This window comes from Malurus melanocephalus, unplaced genomic scaffold (assembly GCF_030028575.1).
Source record: "Malurus melanocephalus ecotype Western Australia unplaced genomic scaffold, MMel_1.1 scaffold_192, whole genome shotgun sequence".
Lineage (NCBI taxonomy): Eukaryota > Metazoa > Chordata > Aves > Passeriformes > Maluridae > Malurus > Malurus melanocephalus.
In genome coordinates, this window is record NW_026623424.1 from 663,364 (window position 1) to 684,188 (window position 20,825).

At 40.9% G+C, this 20,825-nt stretch overlaps 1 protein-coding gene across 1 annotated transcript; it reads right to left on the minus strand.

Moving 5' to 3' along the window:
• Positions 1-377: 377 nt before the first annotated feature.
• On the minus strand, positions 378-19,343 carry HSPA4L (heat shock protein family A (Hsp70) member 4 like). Its single transcript, XM_057373307.1, has 19 exons — positions 19,103-19,343; positions 15,678-15,735; positions 14,917-15,057; positions 13,981-14,103; positions 12,795-12,894; positions 11,804-11,937; positions 10,941-11,185; positions 10,779-10,855; positions 9,491-9,642; positions 8,924-9,030; positions 8,377-8,510; positions 7,081-7,283; positions 4,928-5,029; positions 4,297-4,434; positions 3,823-3,948; positions 3,113-3,220; positions 2,006-2,125; positions 1,506-1,667; positions 378-1,073 (listed from the first exon to the last, which is right to left on the minus strand). Exons 1-19 carry the CDS (start codon positions 19,207-19,209, stop codon positions 876-878), a joined length of 2,535 nt encoding a protein of 844 aa, XP_057229290.1. The 5' UTR covers positions 19,210-19,343; the 3' UTR covers positions 378-875.
• Positions 19,344-20,825: the final 1,482 nt, after the last annotated feature.

Below are 20,825 nucleotides of genomic sequence, written 5' to 3' on the forward strand. Positions count from 1 at the left end.
CAGCACCGTTTCTGTTGTTTCTCTGCCCCAGGATGAGATATGATCAAGATGTAAATTGAATTCAAAACAAAAGAAGTGGAAATAGTTCCATGTGCAATAAGACATKTTCAAGGCAAAGCTATGCAGCAGGCCTTGTGTGTTCTCCCCTTTCATCTTATTCTCATCAGCATCACCATATCCTAAGCGCAGTAGGGTATGTACAGCGATGTGCAGAGACCAGGAATTCCAGCACATGGCAAAGCCACAGTGCTGCAGCAGTTTGTAATGAAGACTGGTAGTGGGATGGGAACCTAAAAAATGCTTAAGCTCATTATTTTCAGTTCCTATGAAAAAGACCATACAATTGTCATGGTACATCAACAAGATGGACTGGTATGCCAACTAACCTCTATTTTAATATTTAAATTATAACAATACAATAACTAGAAAAGGTCAGTGCTTCAAGTGACAGGTTTTGCCACTTCAATTCCAATATTTTTCCAAAATAAAGATGCAATTAGATCTACACTTGAGCATCAGTAGTGCAATACAGTATCCTTTCCTGAATAAAGGAGCTGAGGTTTATCCACAATAAAAGCTTTAAATAAGGTAGATTGTTGCCATTTATATATCAATTCTGTATGTTTGATATAAAATATATTGGGAAAGCTTAAACTGACTTATACAATCTACATTTGGCTAGAGCTCCACATAAGCAGCATCAGTGGAAATGGACATCAGAGGTGTACTTAATATAAAACACTTTCAAAACTACTCAGCAACAAATGACAGAAGTTTGGCTAAGAATAACTGAACATCTGAGGTGTGTACCAGACAAAAAGAATGGACCCTGTGGTTACTTGCACTATTTTAATGAAGTAAAAGAAATGCAAGATTTAGTCCACTTCCATTTCTCCGGGGGGTTTGGTCTGCTGAGGGTTGTCCTTTGCTGGTTCGGGTTTTGTTTCAGTAGCGCTCTGTCCATTCACTGGTCCGTTGTGTTCCCCATTAGCTTTGTTGGGCTGCCCATCACTGGGAGGTTCTATCTTCGGTTTGGGCTTGGATATAATGGGATTACAGAAGCTATCCAATTCCTAATTGTGACAGAAGGGAGACAGCAAGGTCATTTGGTGGCACAGCAACAGCACCCAATGAGAACACCTCTAATTTTTCTCTGGGCCGTTTCTGGGCCTGGAATTTAACTGTCAAGGACTAGACTTCTCTATTCTATCAAGTCTAAAAAACTTTWAAAAGCACCTTTCACTAACTAAAGAGCTTCTGATCTGTTACAATCCTGTATAACAACCCATTCTGTAAAAGCCTGGTAACTCAGAACTATTTTAAAAAGGCATGTGCAGAGGCAATACTGTAAATCAAGAGCCTGCATGAAGAGTGCTATAACTGCTGCTCCCTCTGTATAGATCTTTTAATAGCTTTAAAATCTCTGAAAATGCAATATTCTAGCTCAAATCTAGGCCAAAATCTAGTTCACGAAAAAGTGATTAGAATGCAACAAGTACAAGTACCTTAGATTTTGCTAGTATTTCTGCCACTTTGACAACTGGATCCTGAGTTAGACTGAGTTTGTTCTGGGCATTCATTTTGCTGTTCAACCAATTCATAGCCTCGTTAATGAATTTYTCAACTTTTTCCATCTCAGCAGGATCTAGGTGGTCATATTTTTCATCCTAAGGAGAGAGATATTTGTGTCACCAATTAAAATAYGCTGCTCACCCAATAAAGTTAGTCTTAGAAGTTATAGAAACACTRGTACCAGCTGTAAATTGAGAGCTCCATTTCAAGTGGTACCAGTCACCATAAAACAATGTGATCATCTTTATGATCTCATGAAGAAGCTCTTTCTGCAAGCAATGGAGAACAGGCCTAAAGCTCTCAGGAGCAAAAGTACAACAGCCCTTCTGAAGCATGTAAGAGGCAACTTTATAGGATTTTTTTAAACACAAAAGCTCTACAGCCAAACTCAAATCACATGGAATCACTGAATTGCTAAAGCATTTGGATTTACCTTGTTTTTGTATGCTTCTACTGCTTTCATCAGGAGCTGAATCTTCTTTCCYAGTTCATTTAGAACTTTTGGTCTCTCTTCATGTTCCATGCATCTTTCCTGGATAGGCTGGCCAAATTTCTGGAATAATAAGCACAAAGATCTTTACAATAACAATGATTTTCTTCAACCTGGTCTAAGAATACAATGCAGCATGGGAAGGAAGGCTGCCTTTAACTSCTTTTCTCACCCACTCAAAGACTGAAGTCTTTGCATTTTGCTTTAGTACAACAGCAACAAAAAGAGCAGAAGTTTAAACACAGGAATAGTGCCTGTTCTTACTAGGCTTGGTATTTTGCCATTTTCTGCAAAAAGAACATTTGAACAATGCATTTGAACAGAAACCAGTCAGGCTTTAATGGATGCTTTAATTTTCAAGTAGTTAATCTGAAAACTTAATTTTACCCACTGTTGGCTTTTTCCTTCTCTTAAATACCAGTATGCAGGCAGTTGCCTGGATCTGCACAGCTGTTTCCATCAGTTATCCCTCCCCCAGAGGAAAACTGACTGGAGAACAATCAGCTGGAGCCCAAAGGCTAGAGACACCAACTTATTACAAAGTAGTTAGTCATTCATCAGAATTCAGATTTTTCCCATCAGTTTATTAAAATCTGAAGCATTTAAGGGTTTTTTGTCATTACTAATCAAGTGATATAATGGAAGCTACTGTTAAAGCACTCCTGCCTTTATTGTTGGATATTAGAYCCAAAAATTATTCTTATGATACTGCTATAGAAGATAACTAAGAACAGGAAAAACAGAATATATATTCTGGAGTGTAATTTAATTCTCATTACCCACTAGAGCAGTCAACTACTCAAAAGCTTCTTTCAGACTGAAAAAAGTCTGTCAGAAAATTCCCATAGCAATTAAATCTATCGTCGTCAGTGACAGTCTACTTCATTTCAACCATTTTCAAATTAGGAGCACAGCTCACATGAAAAGAAACTGCATTTCTAGTTCTAAATATTATGTTCAATTCATAACCGAACTTCTATACAATAACTTGAACACCCACCCATCGACATACATGCACCATTTTTTCTAGGAAACAACTTAAAACCTTACTTTTAATTCCTGAAGCTTGTCCATGTATACTTGTTTTGGYTGGTCCTCTCCATCTTCATAAAGCCAGTTTTCTGTGTCCTCCAACATCAAGGTCAGCTTGTTTGAATCCTGTAAAGCAAGTTATGGATGCTCCAAGTCAGAAAGAAACACATCAAATGAGACTTCTGTCCCCAGCACAAATCCACCTTATTCAGAAAAGACTGCTTCATCAGTTTAAAATACTCAGAGTGATAGCAAAGGAAAACACTAATCAACAGACTTCAAAGCCAAGATTTAACAGTGTGATGAGGGAGGCAGGGCAGCCCTACTCATGTGAATTGCAGGTGAAGTTTACCAGAGTTAAAACCAGTCCTGAAGTGATTCAAGACAGCCCATGCACCTCCTAAGAGTCTTGGATACTGTCTGTTTTCCTTTCATTCTTACCCACTCATGCCATTCAGAAGCTCATGGTGACCTGTCCTACTTTCCTATGCTGACCATAGGATTTTTACTTTCTGCCTGCAACCCCAGTTTTTCCTTGCCAATAAAGAACTCTGCAAGTCAAATGCCAGGTGTAAGCATTAACTTGAACTTCACTGCAGTGAAGTCAGGCCACCTCTTACTCCAAAACTGCTCCAAGAGACCCCTGCAGYCTCCACAGAACCCACACTCAAAGGTTAAAAATACAAAGGAACTTTTTCCAACAGTTGAAACATACAGGCAAGTCTCACCTCTTCAGTGATAAACTTCTCAAAGACTCCACACAGCTTGTCTCTGAATTCATACACGTACTCTTCAACAGCATTCTTAGCATCATTTCGYTCTTTCTCAAGCTTGTCTTGCATCATCATCTTCCCCTAGGGTGGAAAAAGGCATATTTAAAACTAAAAGCATTTGAAGTGTCAAGCTTGGTGACTACTCTTCAAACTGAACCACAGAACTTGGCAGAGGTCTGATAATTCACAATTCCTGATAAAATGTTCACCTCTGAGTAAGTCACCACTACAAGCACAACCAGAATGGGCAAAGTTTAGCCTATTGAAATGGAGTAATTTCACCAAAAACCCCAACCAAAAATAAACCCCTTACAATTAAGGGCAAACCCYGAAAGAATTCTAAATTAGATAAGCTGCTAGTTGCAAATGTTTTTCAGATAATTATTTACACTGAATTAATTGGAGYGGTCATCTGTTTATGCTGCTTACCTCATTTTCTATATAGGAATTGATCAGATCTGGTCCCAGCTGCCTATAGAGGCTTGCCTGTATAGGGAGGTCAATGCTCTTAACTTTTGTTTTAGCCTTTGGCTGGGATGGATTGTCTTGCTTTTCTCCAGMAGCAGCCTATGAAAAGAGTGACACTACTAAGAAACTTCCAGGAATTGAAATGTTACTACATTTATGCTCAAAAAAGAGAGACAAATGAGACTAGTTCAGACAGCTACAAATTAATCTTATGTAAATTAAGCATCCAATTACTCCTCTGTATTCAAGATCACTATTACCTTAGTTTTGAACCAAATAACTGAAATTTAATTTCTTTAAAGAGCTATTAAGGAACTTGTTCAAAAGCTTAAAGCACTGCATATTATTCTTCTTAATATTTTCTAAGTTTCCCTAAATTCCATCTTTATTATAAAACTACATTAAACAATGAAAATCTTAATTCAAAGTCTTAATCATGCTAAGTTGAAAATGAAAGTGCTTTGATAGGATTCCTTACTTAAGCATTTCAATATAGCCATCCTCTAAATACAGCCCCATGTTYTCCAACTAGTAAAATCAGTAAGTGTGAGATTACTGGGCAAAAAATGTCATATCAGTACTGCATACCAACCTTTGTTTCAGTTCCAGCATTTTCAGTTTCCTCATCTGCTTGGTTCTGTTGCTCAGCTTGATTTTTCTGCACACCTTCCTCTTGATCAACCTGCATTTTATCCTGCAGAGAGTTACATAACTGAATGAAAAAGTTTGCTGTAACGATTTAAGACTGATGTCAATCACAGTAGTTCACAATCTAGTATTAAAACCTGTGTCTTAAAAATTTGTGATTCACCATGTTTAAACAGACATTTTGATGTAGTATTTATATCATTCAAATTAAATGAAAACTCTACTCAGCTGCTTGATGCTRCTGTCTGTCCCCATTACATAATTGCACTAAGCCTTGTGAATATTCACGTTAAATTAGAAACAAATACATATAAAATGAAATCAAAGAACATTCTAGCAACACACCACCAACACAGGCAATAACAATGGGTTCTCTATGGAACAGCCAGAACTTTGACCTTCTACCGTTTCTGACCTAAACGTTAAAGTTTGCAATCCAAAGCAGAAGTAATTTTATCACAAGAATTACTACCTGCATCTGTCTCACAATACAGTGAAATTAGTAAAAATTAGTTTCTGTAGTAGTAGGCTCTTGGGAGTACACGACCAACTATCTTCCTTCCTTGCCACCCAAAATGAGGAGAACCTCACTTATCTTCATCAGTAAGTTTATCACTTATGCCTTATTCTAAATTTAACAATTTGAAAGACATCACTAAACACTAGTGCTAATCACTTGTTTGAAGCCATACAACTCCATGTCATCACGGAAAACCACTTCCAATAACAGTAATGGTAAGTCTGAAGTTTTCAGGATGATTCTAATACTTGGAGATTCATAGCATTGATAACTAATGAGCAGTAGCCAAAGTTTGAAAGGYTCAAGATTGCTTCCATTACAATGAGTTAGTATTTTTGTATTCACAAGCTACACACGCATGTAAAATAATTTACTGCTAATTCTGCAAAATACAAGTTGTTTAAGGATTTCAAACTCTAGCACAGGTGCCTATGTTGCAGTTTAAAATGGAAAACAAGGCTATTTTTACCAAATTTGAAGTTTTGTCACTTCAGAGTAGGAAAAAAGTAAAATCTAAATCCTCATTTACTGTTCTTACTGTTCACACAGAAAAGCCAACAACTGGAAGGAACTGCTTTGCCTACAGGAAATAGCTAGAGAAGGGAAAATAGTACACATATCCACCACAAACCTCCTCCTCAGAGCCGAGGGCATCATCCTCAATACTGAAAGGTAATTGCTGACAAGCACCATTGTAAAACAGAAGATGTGTTAGATGAATGAAATCCTACAAATTCAAAGGCTGAGCACGGAAGCAGCTACTCTCACACTGAATTCAGCACACTTTTGTAAGCTCCACATGCAGGATACCTCTTACACTAAATGCCAGCTCTGGCACTTCCAACCTTTTTTCACTTGATTACAAACATATATGGAGCACTTGCCCACAAGGAACTGCATCATGTTCAGCATTTCAAATATGCTCACATTCCTGGAAAGCAGCACTGTATTTAAGAAGTTGCTTATACCAATTATCTAATGCCAGTGGTGTAACTGTTTTTAGTTAAATATTCTACAGGAATTAGAACAGTGGGAGAAAGTGAGGCCAAATCTTAGCAGAAAGGCTGCCCAGGCCACTGCAGGTGTTGTCATTTCCAGCTCCAAAGTGTTCCCTGGCACCCAGTCCTCAACTCTGGACTGCCAAWTTGCAGAGTTGCTGCACTTCACAGGGAGCTACTGTCAGGGGCAGTGCWGTTTTCCATGGATAAAGAAATACCATATTTTTTACTCAGTGAAAACAGCTTGTGAGGAAAAACCAACCTTTAGAATTAATTTGTCAACAGATCTTGTTAAATACATTGCYATTTGCTAGCAACACTAGATAATGCTAAGACTAGTAGAGAGATGGTAATGGAAAATTGCTGTATTTTTTAGACTCTGTTTTACCATTCTTTTTTCTTAGAGCCACAGTTCACCAGTCCTTTAGTAATAAACATGAAGAAATGTCTTACATAACATAAAGGAGTAATTTAAGGGTGGAGAAGCAGTAACTGTCAAAAAGCGAGACAGTGATTTAACCTGCAATTATCAGCTCTGTTGTCAGAATGACAGTGTAGATATTTACAAGCTTTACATACCAGCTCTTCATCTCTGCCTTGGTTCTTACTTGATGACTCYGTGTCCATGGGTGTGTCGTTGTGATCCCCCTCTACGTTCTGCTTCTCTATGATGGACGCGTTGGCCACGCTGAAAAGGCCRTGGATATTGACGCGCACTTTCACCTTCACCTTGGAATTGTCACCATCGTGCTGGGGACCAACGTTCTGAATAGTGAAACGCCCTTGGAAACAACAAAGGTGGCTTTAACTTTTGTCCCAAAAATAGTGAAAGAGGGAAAAAACCCCAAACACATTCCTTTAAGGGTGTTAATTTAAACTTCATGTAACTGGAACTATTTGGAAACTTTCTACTTAGTTGATAATCCTATAATATCAGCTGCAGATAGATAAACTAAAAGCTGGCTCCCCAATTATTATCTATTCACTAATAATTAGTAAGATGTTTTTGCTTTATCTGTATGTCATAAAAAAACAAGACAATACTTTACTAGGTGTTCTACTTCTCTGTTGCCTTCTGTAACCAGCACACTAGAGAAACTACTCTGATTCATCTCAAATGGTTTCTTTTGTCCACGTAACTCAAACTTCACACTGAAAAATAAAATGTTAACAGAGATAAAGATTGTGTTTCAATTTGGTAACATAGCTGCACTACACTTTTTGGAGAATGAACAGTGCTTCGCAAGGTTTCTGAAAGCAGTGAGGTTGATACTTTTGTTTTCCAACTTGCTGAAAAATTAAGTGTAGATGATATAAAATTATGAATTACAAACTCCAAGGAGTCTACTAATAACTGCAAGTAAAGTAGCATTAGCTACCAAGAATCTTATTTATACCATCTAATTCTTTAGACTCTACTACAGATGCTTAAACTGAGGAAATATCTATCTTTTATATTCTCAGATTAACAGAAAGAGATGTGACAGAWAGCACTAGACAAGTTATCTGTCCAGATAGGCAACAGCTCCTTTGATCCAATTTCTTTTTAAAATCCAAGCTAGCAGGCACGTAAGATCCTTATCAATTTTAYAGAGACTGAAAGAACCAGACAATAGAGCACTGAACTCTTTGTACCTGCCTCTTTAGAAACTGTAGAGATAAAAGAATGGAGGCTTTTTTTAGGAACTGTCAAAGATGTCAATATGGTTTGATCACTACATTTAGACCAAGAAGCCTGTGCTGAGCCCTTCTAAAGGACCTAAAATTTTCTGTAAGCTAGAAAATATGGAAGTAACGTATCTTACAAAAAGGAAGACCCACTTTTCCCTGTAACAACAGGCATTAGGGATTAGGGTTTTATTCACACGTCCTTACCTATTCTGGAATCAGGATAAGGCACTTCATGTGGATGGGTATAGTAAGCTTCCAAGTCAAAAGGCTCTTTCTTGTGGAAAGTAATTACTTTTGAGAATGGAGCAGCATGGTTTTTACTGAAGACTTCACACTCCCTAAAGCAATAAACAAAATATTAACATTAAATCTCTGAGTGTGACTTCCAGGATAATCCAAGTCAAGGTCTGTTAATGACCAGCAGCCATGCTAACCAAACAACAGTCATCTAGTGTAAATCAGGTTGTAGCAAGAGTTGGACATTGAAGGCCGCTAGGTTTCAAAACTGGACTCTGCATTTTATGTCACTTATTAAAAAYTAAGCAACTTTACCCAAACATTTTTAATTAAATGTATTTCTAATTGTTAGGCAGTAACTGGAACCCAAAAGGTAAAGCGCAAAAAAAGAAAACTGGAAAGTCAAGTGTTCAAGTGCATGACAACTTCAAAGCCTGAGGCCTGTTTATTCCTACAGCTCAACACTGTTCTTTATAGCCAAGCACACAGTTTTGTAGGCACTGTACAAACTTACCCTGTTCCTTCTTCATAAGATGATTTCCATCTCAATGTTATAGAATAAGGAACAACATCTGTGATGGAAAACTCACGCACTTTAAAAGCTGGAGAAAGAATTGCACACTAGGAAAAAAAAAAAAGACCATAATTTTATTATATCCATGTGGTCAAATAAATAGTAAGTATAAGAATGAATACTTATCATATCAGTCATATGGAGGTCCTGCTTATCACAGAATTTTAACAGAAACTTCCTATAATTAAGTAATAGATATTACTTTCTCAGTGACTTTCAGTAAGATATTAAGCAAAGGTTCCAACCGATGACACAAAAGTTGAACAACAGAATTTGGGTCCTCAAATTTAACAGGTCTCTAAAAGTCCATCCTTCTAACATGACACAGCAGCAAATTAATGAATGTAATAATAGTTTCTGACATGGTCACTGTCACCAATTAGTGAATGAACAATTTAAACTCTGTATATTGTTACAGCTGTAGTACCTTTTACTTGTGGTTAGCTGGATTTCATTAGTACACAATGTTAAAGAAGCMATAGTAAAGGTTTATTTCAGGAACTATACCTGCAAGGCACAGCCTCTTGCAACAGCTTCATCAGCATTTAGCGTGGTGCTTATCTCTTTACAGAAAAAGTTAGAGATCTGTTCCTTCACTGCTGGAATTCTAGTAGCCCCACCTACTATTTCTATACTGTAGATATCTTCACGCTGAAGTTCTAGAAAAGACAGTGCATGCCCTTAAGTTAAAACCAAAATATCAAAAAGCTATCTTTAGACAAAAAAAAAAGGAAAAAAAGAYAGAAGTTCTTTTATTATCTAGGCACTGTGACAAGCACTATATGTATTTCATGGCTGACAAGRTCTTTAAAAGTCTCTGTCCCTCCTGTAGGCTACAAAGTTTTCTAAATGCATAAACCTGGRAAATGCAGAAGCCAAGCATCAATGAGAACAGCAGTTCTTTAAAGTGTGTTGTCCATGTGCATTCYCTTTCTTCTGTGCATGAAGTCAGAAGGGTGAAACTGAGTCTCCTTTAGGAGCCTTGTACTACAGGACAATATATCACCTCTCCCAAAAAATGAAACCCAAATAGATCTCATTTTATGTCTGGCTTAATTTTGCTTCCCAAAAGAGAAAATAATTCCTTTTAGGCCAATATATCTAATAAATAGCAGACTGCACTAGAAGGTTAACTTCGTCATTCTGAAATCAGGGTATGTGTATGAAGTCATCTCAAACAACTGTCACTCCTTGAACAGCTCTGCTCAGCAGTTACTCAGGTTTTTAATTCCTGTATTAGCTATCTAGCCAAGTCACAAGATCAGCAGAATTCTTTCCTTTTAGTTGAAGGTACTGGAATTAGGGGTAAAACCTTTCCTGTGAAATCTAATTCTCCTTTACAGTACAATAGGAAAAAAAAAACAAACCAACTTTGTTATTTGCACATGCTTTAGGTAATTCATTAAAGAATATACTGCCAAATTAYCAGGTCAGTGAGGACATGTAAGTATCACATGGAACAGGCTGGCCAGAAGGTTGCAGTAAAGAATAATATCTTTTACCATCATTGTTTTGGTTTGGTTTGTTTTTTTTTAACTGAATTCAGAGTGCCAACCTTTTCCATGACACAGGGTGAATGAGGGTCAATAACCAAGGCTGCAGAGTAGCATGTGCACTAAATGAGGCGGGAATGGGATCATGCATTCATGGCAAGCATATGAATGGAACTTACATTTAACTTTTCAGTATTTAGCTTTGCAATTCTAATAAATACAAAAATACATTGAAAAGACAATCATTAAAGAGATCAAGAATGACKGGATTATTAGCAGTACCTCAAGTAACTTCTACTTACTGGCTTGATCCATGGCTGCTCTTAGAGGAGGCTCCACTCTGGCCAGAAGGGCAGCACACAACTGCTCGAACTGAGCTCTGCAGGGCAGGGAGAGAGTTGGGGGTTACAAAGCTGCTCAGCGATCACAAACCCCCACCCCTCAGTGGGAAGAGCACCCAGTACCTGTTCATCTTACTGGAGACATCCAGGTCATTCATGAAGCACTCGATATTGAGTGGAAGRTCAGATGCATTTGCACTCATCAGCTTCTTGAGCTTTTCACATTCCTGATACAATCGCAGCAGTGCTCGGGGATTCTCTTTTACATTCAGTTTGTATTTTGTCCTAAATTCTTCGGAGAAGTAATCTACCAAAGCCTCATCAAAATTCCTACCACCTACGAAAGGGTCAAAGGTAGTGGCCAAGACCTGGCAGAAGTCAAAGAACGAAATCACAAGTTRTTAGACACCATTTGTTCTATGTCATTCACTCCGAGCAGCAAGATGTGCCATCGCCTTCCATCGGCTTCAGATGGCATTTGGCTACCAAAGACAGGTTCACAAAAGCACTTAGCCATTAGCAGGTCACAGACAAAAAAGTCTCCACACCAGGAAGCAAAGACTGTTCAGTTTTACTTCACATCYGACTGGATTTACTTTGAACTGTCACGGATGGCATGAAAAAGAACCCAATATCATGGAGCTATTCAGTTCAAGCATTTCCCATGAGTGAGTCAGCTGCACAACTACAACACTTAGGAGGCTCCCTGCATATGCAAATATTTCAGGGGTAAAACATGACACAAAAACTCTACAGTGTGCTTAATTATCAAACACTTTCCAAAACACACTTTAGGATGCTTCACTTCTGCATTTAACAAAGACTGACTTGCTGAAATAGCCAAAATCTAACAGAAGGATTTTGTATTCCACATTTCAAAAATATCTGCTATAGACATTTCTTTTTCAAAAAACCTAATCTTTCCACAGAGCAATATTCTGAGTATTAAATACTTCAGGCTTTAAATGTGTGACTTAAAAGATTACCTTCAGTTTTCCCTTGTTAAAAGCACAGATGGAAACTTGATATGCAGAATGCCCCATATCTACAAAGACCACATTTCTTGGCTTCTCTTCCAAGGCTGGCAGATCTTGCTTGTATATTCCATAGGCTAATGCAACTGGAAAACACCAACCCATGGAAGATAAGGGGAAGCCACACACAGCTGCAGAGCATGCATTAAAAGCACAACTGAAACACAGACACTAGCCATGTTCACCCTTTCTGTGCACCTTTGTAACTCTATTCAAATATCAAAAAYATGTTGAAAACACATTTTTCATCAAAAAGATAGAGAGAGGTCAAGTGAAGGTTTATCACTAATAAAGACTCACCCTGTATTTCAGTTCTGCTTGTAGCCAAATGAACACTGCCATTTCTCAAACTGCACAGATTAACACTCATGCCTACTCCTCTCCCTTGAAATGCTTTACTTCCAGTATTTTTTACCTCACACCTTTGCAAAATTCAAGCATATTCAAAAAAAAAAAAGTTGGAAGACTACTTTATATGAATCATTGCCAGCATCACTTGGAAAGCTGTTTGAGACTCTGTAGAAGAGCTGAGAAAAATAAGAATGACTGATTTAAGTGCCTCCAACTTTAGTTCCCATGAAGTGTGACAAATTTCTGTGCTCTACCCTAGAATTCACCAAAACCAGAAGAGGGAAGTAAATTACTCTATAAAAGTTGTGCCATTGCTTCAGCTGACAAGATTGCCACAACTTCWAGCACAGATGCCAGATTTATTTCCMAAGCTATTCCCMAGTGTGACCGGGTTCAAGCCAGGAAACCCCAGCTCTCATTGTGTCTCCTAAGTGCTGCACACCACCCCACTGCTGTGTTTCCAGTTCCCAAGCTGGATTGGCCAGTACTAGCCTGGACAGCTCTTTCCCAAACTCCTAATTGTGTAACAGCAGTGTGTCATCACCCTCACATTGAATGGCTTTAAAGGACAAAAARAGTTCTGGCCCTTTACCTGCTGTAGTTTCATTCATCAGCTTCAGACAATTTAATCCTGCAATCTGTGCAGCTGCCATWACAGACCTTCTTTCAGCATCAGTGAAAAAACTAGGGACCTGTTTCCAAAAAAAAAATATAGGGTATTATGGAATATGGATTTTTAAATACAAGTCAACTAACAAATATTCACACAGAGTCCTAAAGTAAGTTGATGGCAGACGCACTGCAGCGATGCCGGAATTAAACTTGAACCTGTACCCATTTCTCAGATATCACTTCCACCASAGTGCCAGCTTACAGTGTGCTACAATATTCAGTGCCACCAAAAATAGCCACTGCACAATCAGAGCCCATTTAGGATCTGGCTGCAATCAGCTGGCATCTCTTCAGCAGACGTAGAACTCCATTCACTGTGTATTTTGTTGGCTACCACRGTGGTGTATTGCCAAAGATCCCCGTGTGCGTGGGAGGTATTCTCCCAGTGTCTTTGTATGCCAGAAGGAAGCAAGGAAAAAGATCAAAGCTGATTTCTAAATGCAAAAATACACAGCTTTCCAGTTCCCATGTCTCTATCTGACAGAGAAGGGGTAACTGCAATCCTTCATGCCCAAACTTCTCACCAAAGCCAGTAAACAAAGACCACGTGAAAAGCAGACACGGGACTAGCTCCACGCCCACATGCTGGTTAAGGACACCAGCTAAGAAAACATGGGCAAACCAACCACTAAAAAGACTCTTGCAAACAAAGCAAGTAGTTTGGGCTTGTCAAATGACCAGCATGACCCTCAGAGCCCTAAGTTCAGGTGACTCTCAACTGCATTACAACAGTGCTCAAACATGTAACAAGAAAGACATTTAACATGGGAGGTTCTTTGGAACCAAAGAGGATATGCTTACACCTAGGACAGCTCCCATTTGTAACAAGAACTACAGTAATCAGAAGTACTACATGTAGCCCTTGGAGACACACAGTTGGATCAGCTCAAGCACTATGTTCTTCCTGGAAACACCCCCTTGACTTAACATTTTTTTCATCTCCTCACATGATTCAGAAAGTATTCTCATCTGGAATGTAACAAAAGCCCGTTTTTGGGATATGATTTCTATCCACTGCTTGTACCTATTACCACTGCACCATGGTGTCAGTGGTCCTAGCATACATAAAGCTATCTGTGGACTGCAACAAATATATCACAACTTACTGAAATCACACAGTCGGCCACTGGTTTCTTCAAAGCACTTTCTGAAGTCTCCTTCAGTTTGGCCAGCAACATTCCTGTGATCTGTTCCACTGCAAACAGTCTCTCTTCATCCAGGTACCTCACCTGAAACAGAGAATTGGGATTCCATGATCCGTCACCTCRACTTGGCTCTCAAGATGTGCAACTTGGACATTACTTGTAATGTTGAGCATTGTGACCCATTTAACAACAGACTTTTGACACAACTAAGTCCATATCAATTGATCTGTGCTCACAACAATGTATCTTGAACAGTTCAGTTTTAGGGTTTTTTTTTTTGTGGGAAACTTAACACCTCAGTTATCTCAAGGGACTATTCAATATGTACAGTATTTCTGTTGCTTGTTTAATTTAAAAAAACAACAAAAAAAGCACATAGGATCACATTGTCCTACAACACAAGCTAAAAATACAARTTTTGGAGCAAACCCAAGGAACATTTGTTTCCTGCAACAGCCAGTCAAGCATACAAGGCAGGGAAGGTGCAAAGGAGGCAATTCTAAGAGTGCTGCCCTGCTCAGGAAACACAGCTGAATCCTCAGCCTGCATGGCAGGTTCTGTGTCCAGAATTCCTAACAAGCTACCATCTCTCCAGCAATCCCAAGCACTCCTGCCATTTAGTTTGGAAGCAAATTWAAAACTTGTTCAAATTTCATATTCYGAGTGTTATATTATTTTCCTSAYACTTGGTCTCTGCATGTCTGAYGGGAACTAATAACCCCCTCTGTAATTACACAGATTTGAAGGTAAATCTAATAAGGTGAAGTGAAAAGCTACTAATGTGACTATGGAAAACTAACACAATTGATGAGGAACCTCACTGGACATCYTGGAGAATGTACAGGACTTACTTAGAAACACAGGAATCTATTTAGTTTTCTTAAGGAAATAACTCACCTTTATTCCTACGGAGCCATTTGGCATCTTCTGAAGTTCATAGGGAAGTTTGGCCCTCTCAGCTTGTATGTAAGGATCTTCAAATGCTCTTCCATGCAGTTTCTTGAAACCATGTACTGCATTTTTTACATTTGTGACAATCTGTGACAAAGATACTTTAATTACCCATGAGATGCAGACTACAGAGGACTATGCAGAAAGGAATTCTTTATGTTGGGTTTAATGCACACACTGCCCTGTGTCAAGCCCCACACATTCACTGGAAAGCAAAGTGTGAGGAGAGAGAATCATCTCCTTTTTAATCTATGGCCTCTATTTAAAAAAAATCAAGCGTACTTCTCTCTGTAATATCCATTAACTTCCTGCCATCAATTTTCACTGTACTTTTTATTTTAGAGGAGCTTTCTGATTATGGCATGCAATATTTAAGATCATATATTGTTGCAGTGGCTGCCTGAAGGAACAAATGGAGTTATTACCTACATTAACCTTTAATGAACCTTCAACAAATTAAYACATTTCTCTTCCTTTAAAGTTCTCCTGTAATTCAGATCCCATCTGGATGTAAAGCCTCCCCACAACTATTCTCTCATCAGTGTTTTAAACTAGTTATTTTAAGGACAAGCTTCTAACCAAAGAAAGGACCAAAACAAACAAATCCCAACGAACACAATATTTAAGCTATGAAAAGAAACTACTCCAGGACAATCTTGTCCAAGGTGATCTGTTTTACTAGTCTAGAAAATTTTTGATCCATTTACCTGGCTCTTTGCTGCATTCCCAATGGCTCGGGTCTTGGATCCTAAGGATATACATGCTCTAAGTGAAAGAAAAGAAGAAGAAATTCAGYTTTAAAAGAGAACAACATAAAGTCTTTCTATGGTATTTCAGAAAACCAAAAAAAATTCAAGCAGCAAAATGTGGATGTGTTAAACAGCAGCACTGCATGAAGCACCAGAACCTTAAGTGSAATTCTAGTTATTTTGTTCTTTGTAAATTAGTTTAGAAAAGGCAAGGAACTACAACTGTTGTCACTCCAATTGCATTTATGGAACTCTGTGAAAACTTGTATGCTCTACAGATCTTATTACGAAGGAAAGGCATGGCTGGTTACTTCTGGGTCACAGGTTAAAACCTAGGAAGCCTGTGAGATTTAATTCAAAGACTTGAACTTTACCAGTCAGGTTCTCTTGACTCAACAGCCCTTGAGTCTGACAGGACCACATTCACACCCTAAGAGCCCTTAGCAAAAACCCTCAGACAACTATTTAAAAACCCACAAACCATCTAAGCCCTCTGGAGCTGAACAAGCTGCTAAGTACTTCCATAATTGAGGACTACCGAGTACCTGCTGCAGCCAGGCAGAAGGGGAGAGAYCTGGGGACAGCTCCCAGGCACCCAGGGCTTGGGAAGCTCTACTGTTATCCACAGCTCCTTGCAGCTTCTTGGGTTACCACTGAACATCCCCMTGGATCAGCAAAGGCTGCCTCAGGTCCCAGCCACCATCTGTCCCCTCACCACTGCCTCTGGAAATGTTCTTCTTTTTTCTGGAAGTCACTAACACCACGCCTTCACATCACAGACTCGAAACACAACTCTTCCCAAAAGGCAACTGATCTGGCTACAGCCATTCAGGTGCAAGGAACAGAAAAACCCAGATTTCATACAGCTCCTATGTAATTGTTCAATGAATGTATAAAGGTCACTCCAGCAGTTTGCTTCCTGCTTCCTCTCCATCACTGCAATTTGATAGTATTTTCTAGCAACCGCCTCTCTGTGACACCTAAAACCTCCAGATTTAACTGCTGCAAGCACACAAGACATTACCCTACATTTTCAAATACCTAGTTCAGCTTTCATGATTTTTAATGTCACAACACTGCAGTTCCCAGTCATACCTTGTGATAATTAAGGAAAGTCAGATAAACGAGCAATTTCTAAAGCAAGTGAATGGTTTACAAACTAATGCTGTTGCATCACACCTTTTCAGTGCAGGAATCTCTCTCTGCTAACAGACAGCATTATTTGAACATGCTCCATGAAGCACCAAGTCAGAGCCACCACAGCTCCTGCCATGGCTTACTTCAATTACTCCCAGCACAGAGGGATGGATGGTTTCTCCCTCCCTCAGCTGGAAAGCAGAGATGTCAAAAAAATAAATGTGCCCTCTTTGGCTTCAAAAAATACAGTAGTATCCAAGATTCCTTATTACATCATCTTAATTACAGAGTGTGATCACATTAATTACAGCTGGTCTGAAAAGTGTTATGAGCTATCAACAACTGCCTTGTTTTTCCACAAAACCACAGTGGCGAGGCAGAGCACCTGATAGGGCCACTTGCCATGACTTTAACGTGCCACAAGCACTGGAAATGTGTTCAGCAGACYTGCTGAAGTTCCCACATCATGAGAAATCAAGTGTCAGTTAACTTTCAAAGAGACACAGGGCCAAAAGCCAGGGAATATCCAAATTCTACTGAAATGGATGGCTTGTTGGCAGAATCTTTTTCCTTCCTTTGTAAAATATTTGTGCTAAAGCTCCCCGGATGGTACATGATTTTACAAACACTGACAATCCCAAGTATTGGATTACAGAAGGTAATTAACTAATAGCTAACTCGAGTACCTGCATGATGTGAGCACCTYCACAGGAACATTTAAATAAGAAGTTTATTTACTGTGTTGCTACGTGCAATAAGCAAAGTTKTGATTTAAGAATTAGATTTGTCTACATCACTCAAATCCCACTTGAAGTAAAGATTTAGCTACTATGATGAAGTTACATAACAATAATGARCCTGTTACATTTCTCTTTACCTTTGTTTGATTTCTCTCAAGACAATAACTTTAGAAAATATGTTTAGGTTCTCCTGTATTACTACATTTTGAGACAGAAAAAGGCCAAAGAAAATGTCATTTTAAGCATGATARCTACTGTCTTTAAGTATATATCCACTCCAGATCCTATAATTGCTAACTTGAACCTCTTCCATAATTGCTTTCCAAATATCTTGAAGGCACAGTTAATCAAACATTAGTGTGAAAAATACTAAATGCARGTAAGACTACCTGCAAAGAACACACTCCAAATATAGCTAAGAACTGGAAGTGCTCTTCATCACAAGGGGAAAGGAAACTGCAGCTGCCTGAGGATTCTTTGGGCAATAAATGGAATTCTTTGCACTGCATTTGAAAGGCCACAGAATTTCAGGTCTCACTGCATACACAGTGCACAATGATAATTATTTTTAAGAGCTAATACAAGAGGTATATTTTTCCAAACAATAAAAAGAATTCTGAAGAATATTCCGATTAAAACTGACAGCATACATTTTGGCGATCAACTTCTTTGCGTTTTTAAAAGCAACTTTTTAAAAAGCAAATCAGCAYCTACATTTCTCCAAGAGCAGGGCAGCAGCGCTGGAATTACTACAGCCTAGCACAGCAGAAACAGCTTTCTCTGTTGACTACAAGTCCCTTTATAAAAGGAAGCACCATCCAGCCCCCGATTTTTATGAGTCTTACACGAATTCCTGAATCCTCCTTCCAAATTATGCACAGATGGAGCTCTAAAAATCCTAGACGTATCCCATAGAAACAGAGGAGCAAAATCTCCACCTACTCTTGCGTCTCCCATCATCACGGACGTTGCCCACTGTCCCCCCTCCCCCTTCCTCTCCAGACCTCGGTATTCCAGGGCCAGCAGATGCGGTGCAAGTAAGAACAGGTTTAAGGAGAGGGAACTCATCGCGCCGCTTCCCTGCTGAATCAACCTCCTCCTCCTCCTCGCCAGTCTCGCCACCACTCATACAATTGTTAATGGAAACGCTCCCAGCCCTGGCAGCCGCTCTAGAGTTGGGGAAACCCATGCACTCTACCGAGATCTCGAGCTACCCGAAACCGAAGCGGTGCAAGGACAGAAACACCCGAGCGCGGAGCGGCGCGGCTCCAGCAGCACAGCGCGGGATTTCAAGGACACGCACCGCCGGGAGCCGGCTCACACACACACAGACACACACACACACACAAAAACACACACACACGAGTGGCTCCCCAGCGCACGCATTCCCGGGAAGGGGCACTGCCGGCTCCCGGCTCGGCCGCGCTGCCCGCGGCGTGGGGGGATCCCGCGGGGCAGCCCCCGGCGGGCGGGGCGGCGGCGCGGCCCGGGCGCGCCGGTACTCACGGGGTGCAGCGGTCGCTGTACTCGTTGGCGATGGTCTCGATGCCGCCGCTCCTCGCCACGCCGATGTAGCAGTTGAGGAAGCCGAGRTCGATGCCGACCACAGACATGGCTGCGCCCGGTGCTCCGCACGAACCGCTGGGACTGGGTTTGGGACCGGCCGCGGCTCCGCGCCCGCCGCTTCCCCACTGCGGAGCGCCGGCACCAACCGGCAGCGGGCCCGCCGTGCGCAGGCGCCGCCCGCGGGGAGCCCGCCCGGCCCCGGCACCGCCTCGGCTCTTTCCGGCAGCGCTCGGGCGGCGCTGCCCTTCCAGAAGGATCTGGAACGGGAGGGATGCGGGCGAGCGGGGAGGCAGCGGCGCCGCCCACAGCGACCGYCCGCGCCCGCGTCAGCGCTGCGGAGGGACCGCCCCGCCCGCTCTTAAAGGCGGCCGGCCGGAGCCGCAGGTGCAGCGCGGCCCGAGTTAATGGGATTAAAACMAGCTGGGGTAATTAGTGCAGAGCGSCCAGCGGGGCCAGCGGACTGAGCCGCCGCCGAGCTGCCGTGAGGAGGGGSCACACCCCGGCTCCTGGAGGAGATGGACAACCCCAGAGAGCCAGGGCGAGCTCACAGGGTGAACCCTGTGTGACAGCCCAGTTAGGCCCAGGCATCTGTGTCCGAAACAGAGGTGGGGATGGCTCCTGATGACTACTGGTGCCAGGGACAGGCACAGTTTGGACCRTCGAGTCCTTTATTTCGCCCACTGCCAATACCTATGGAAGAGCCATCCCCGGCTGGGGTTGGGACCTGCACATTTCCAGAAACAACCTCGACTGTCTTCCTTTCCTGGGGAAAAAATGTCACCTTGTATTTATCCCATGTTTTATGGGTATTGAGTATTTGGGGATTGAAACTCCACAAACAAACCTAGAGGCTGGAAAAGCTTCATAAGTATTCATTTGCATCTAAAAATGACGCCTCTGTTTCACCCAGCAATGTGACGTCTGTGACACAGCATGTGACAYTACACTGCACAGTTTTGTTCCACTGGAGAGATTAAAAATAAGCACAAAATGTCTAAACTAGTTTAACATCCCTGTCRAGAGGTTTGATTATCTCTCCCACGTGTCACAGTTTCAATTCCTACTAAACAACCAGAATTTTTCTAGTGAAAACATGTCCTTTTCCTCTAAAACCTCCAGAAGCAAGAGAAACCACTGGTACAGGATTATTTGTATCTGCATTAACTRTCCCACCTTACCTGCCAGTGTAGGGATCAGAAAGGCAAACCAGTCCCATCTACAATAGCCAGGGGAGACAGATCCCCAGACTCCAGTGTCTGCTCTGCTCATCCCACCCCTGCTACAAAAACAGTGATTCAAGGTATTGCAGCAGCACCTAAGGCTGACACCTGATCRTATGGAAACCTCGGGGGCAAAGAGATGAAATGCAAATTCTCCTGTGTGGTTGTGCAACCCAAGCCAGCTGGTTTGAAGCTGCACTGGGGAGCAGATGTGTGCAGACATTCCTCACAGCAACCAGAAAGTGCCAACGGACTTGTTATTTGCTTTGTCAAGAGCTGGAAATGAGAGCACAAGCAGGGTAAGCCAAATGYTTGGAAGCATTTCCTAAAAGTCTTGTTTGTGTGCTTCAGTGTCACGCTGATGCCCAGTCTGCCAGTGTGAACATAACTCACTCCAGTCAGTTAAGTCAGACTTGCACAGCACATCTCCCATCTTTGACTGT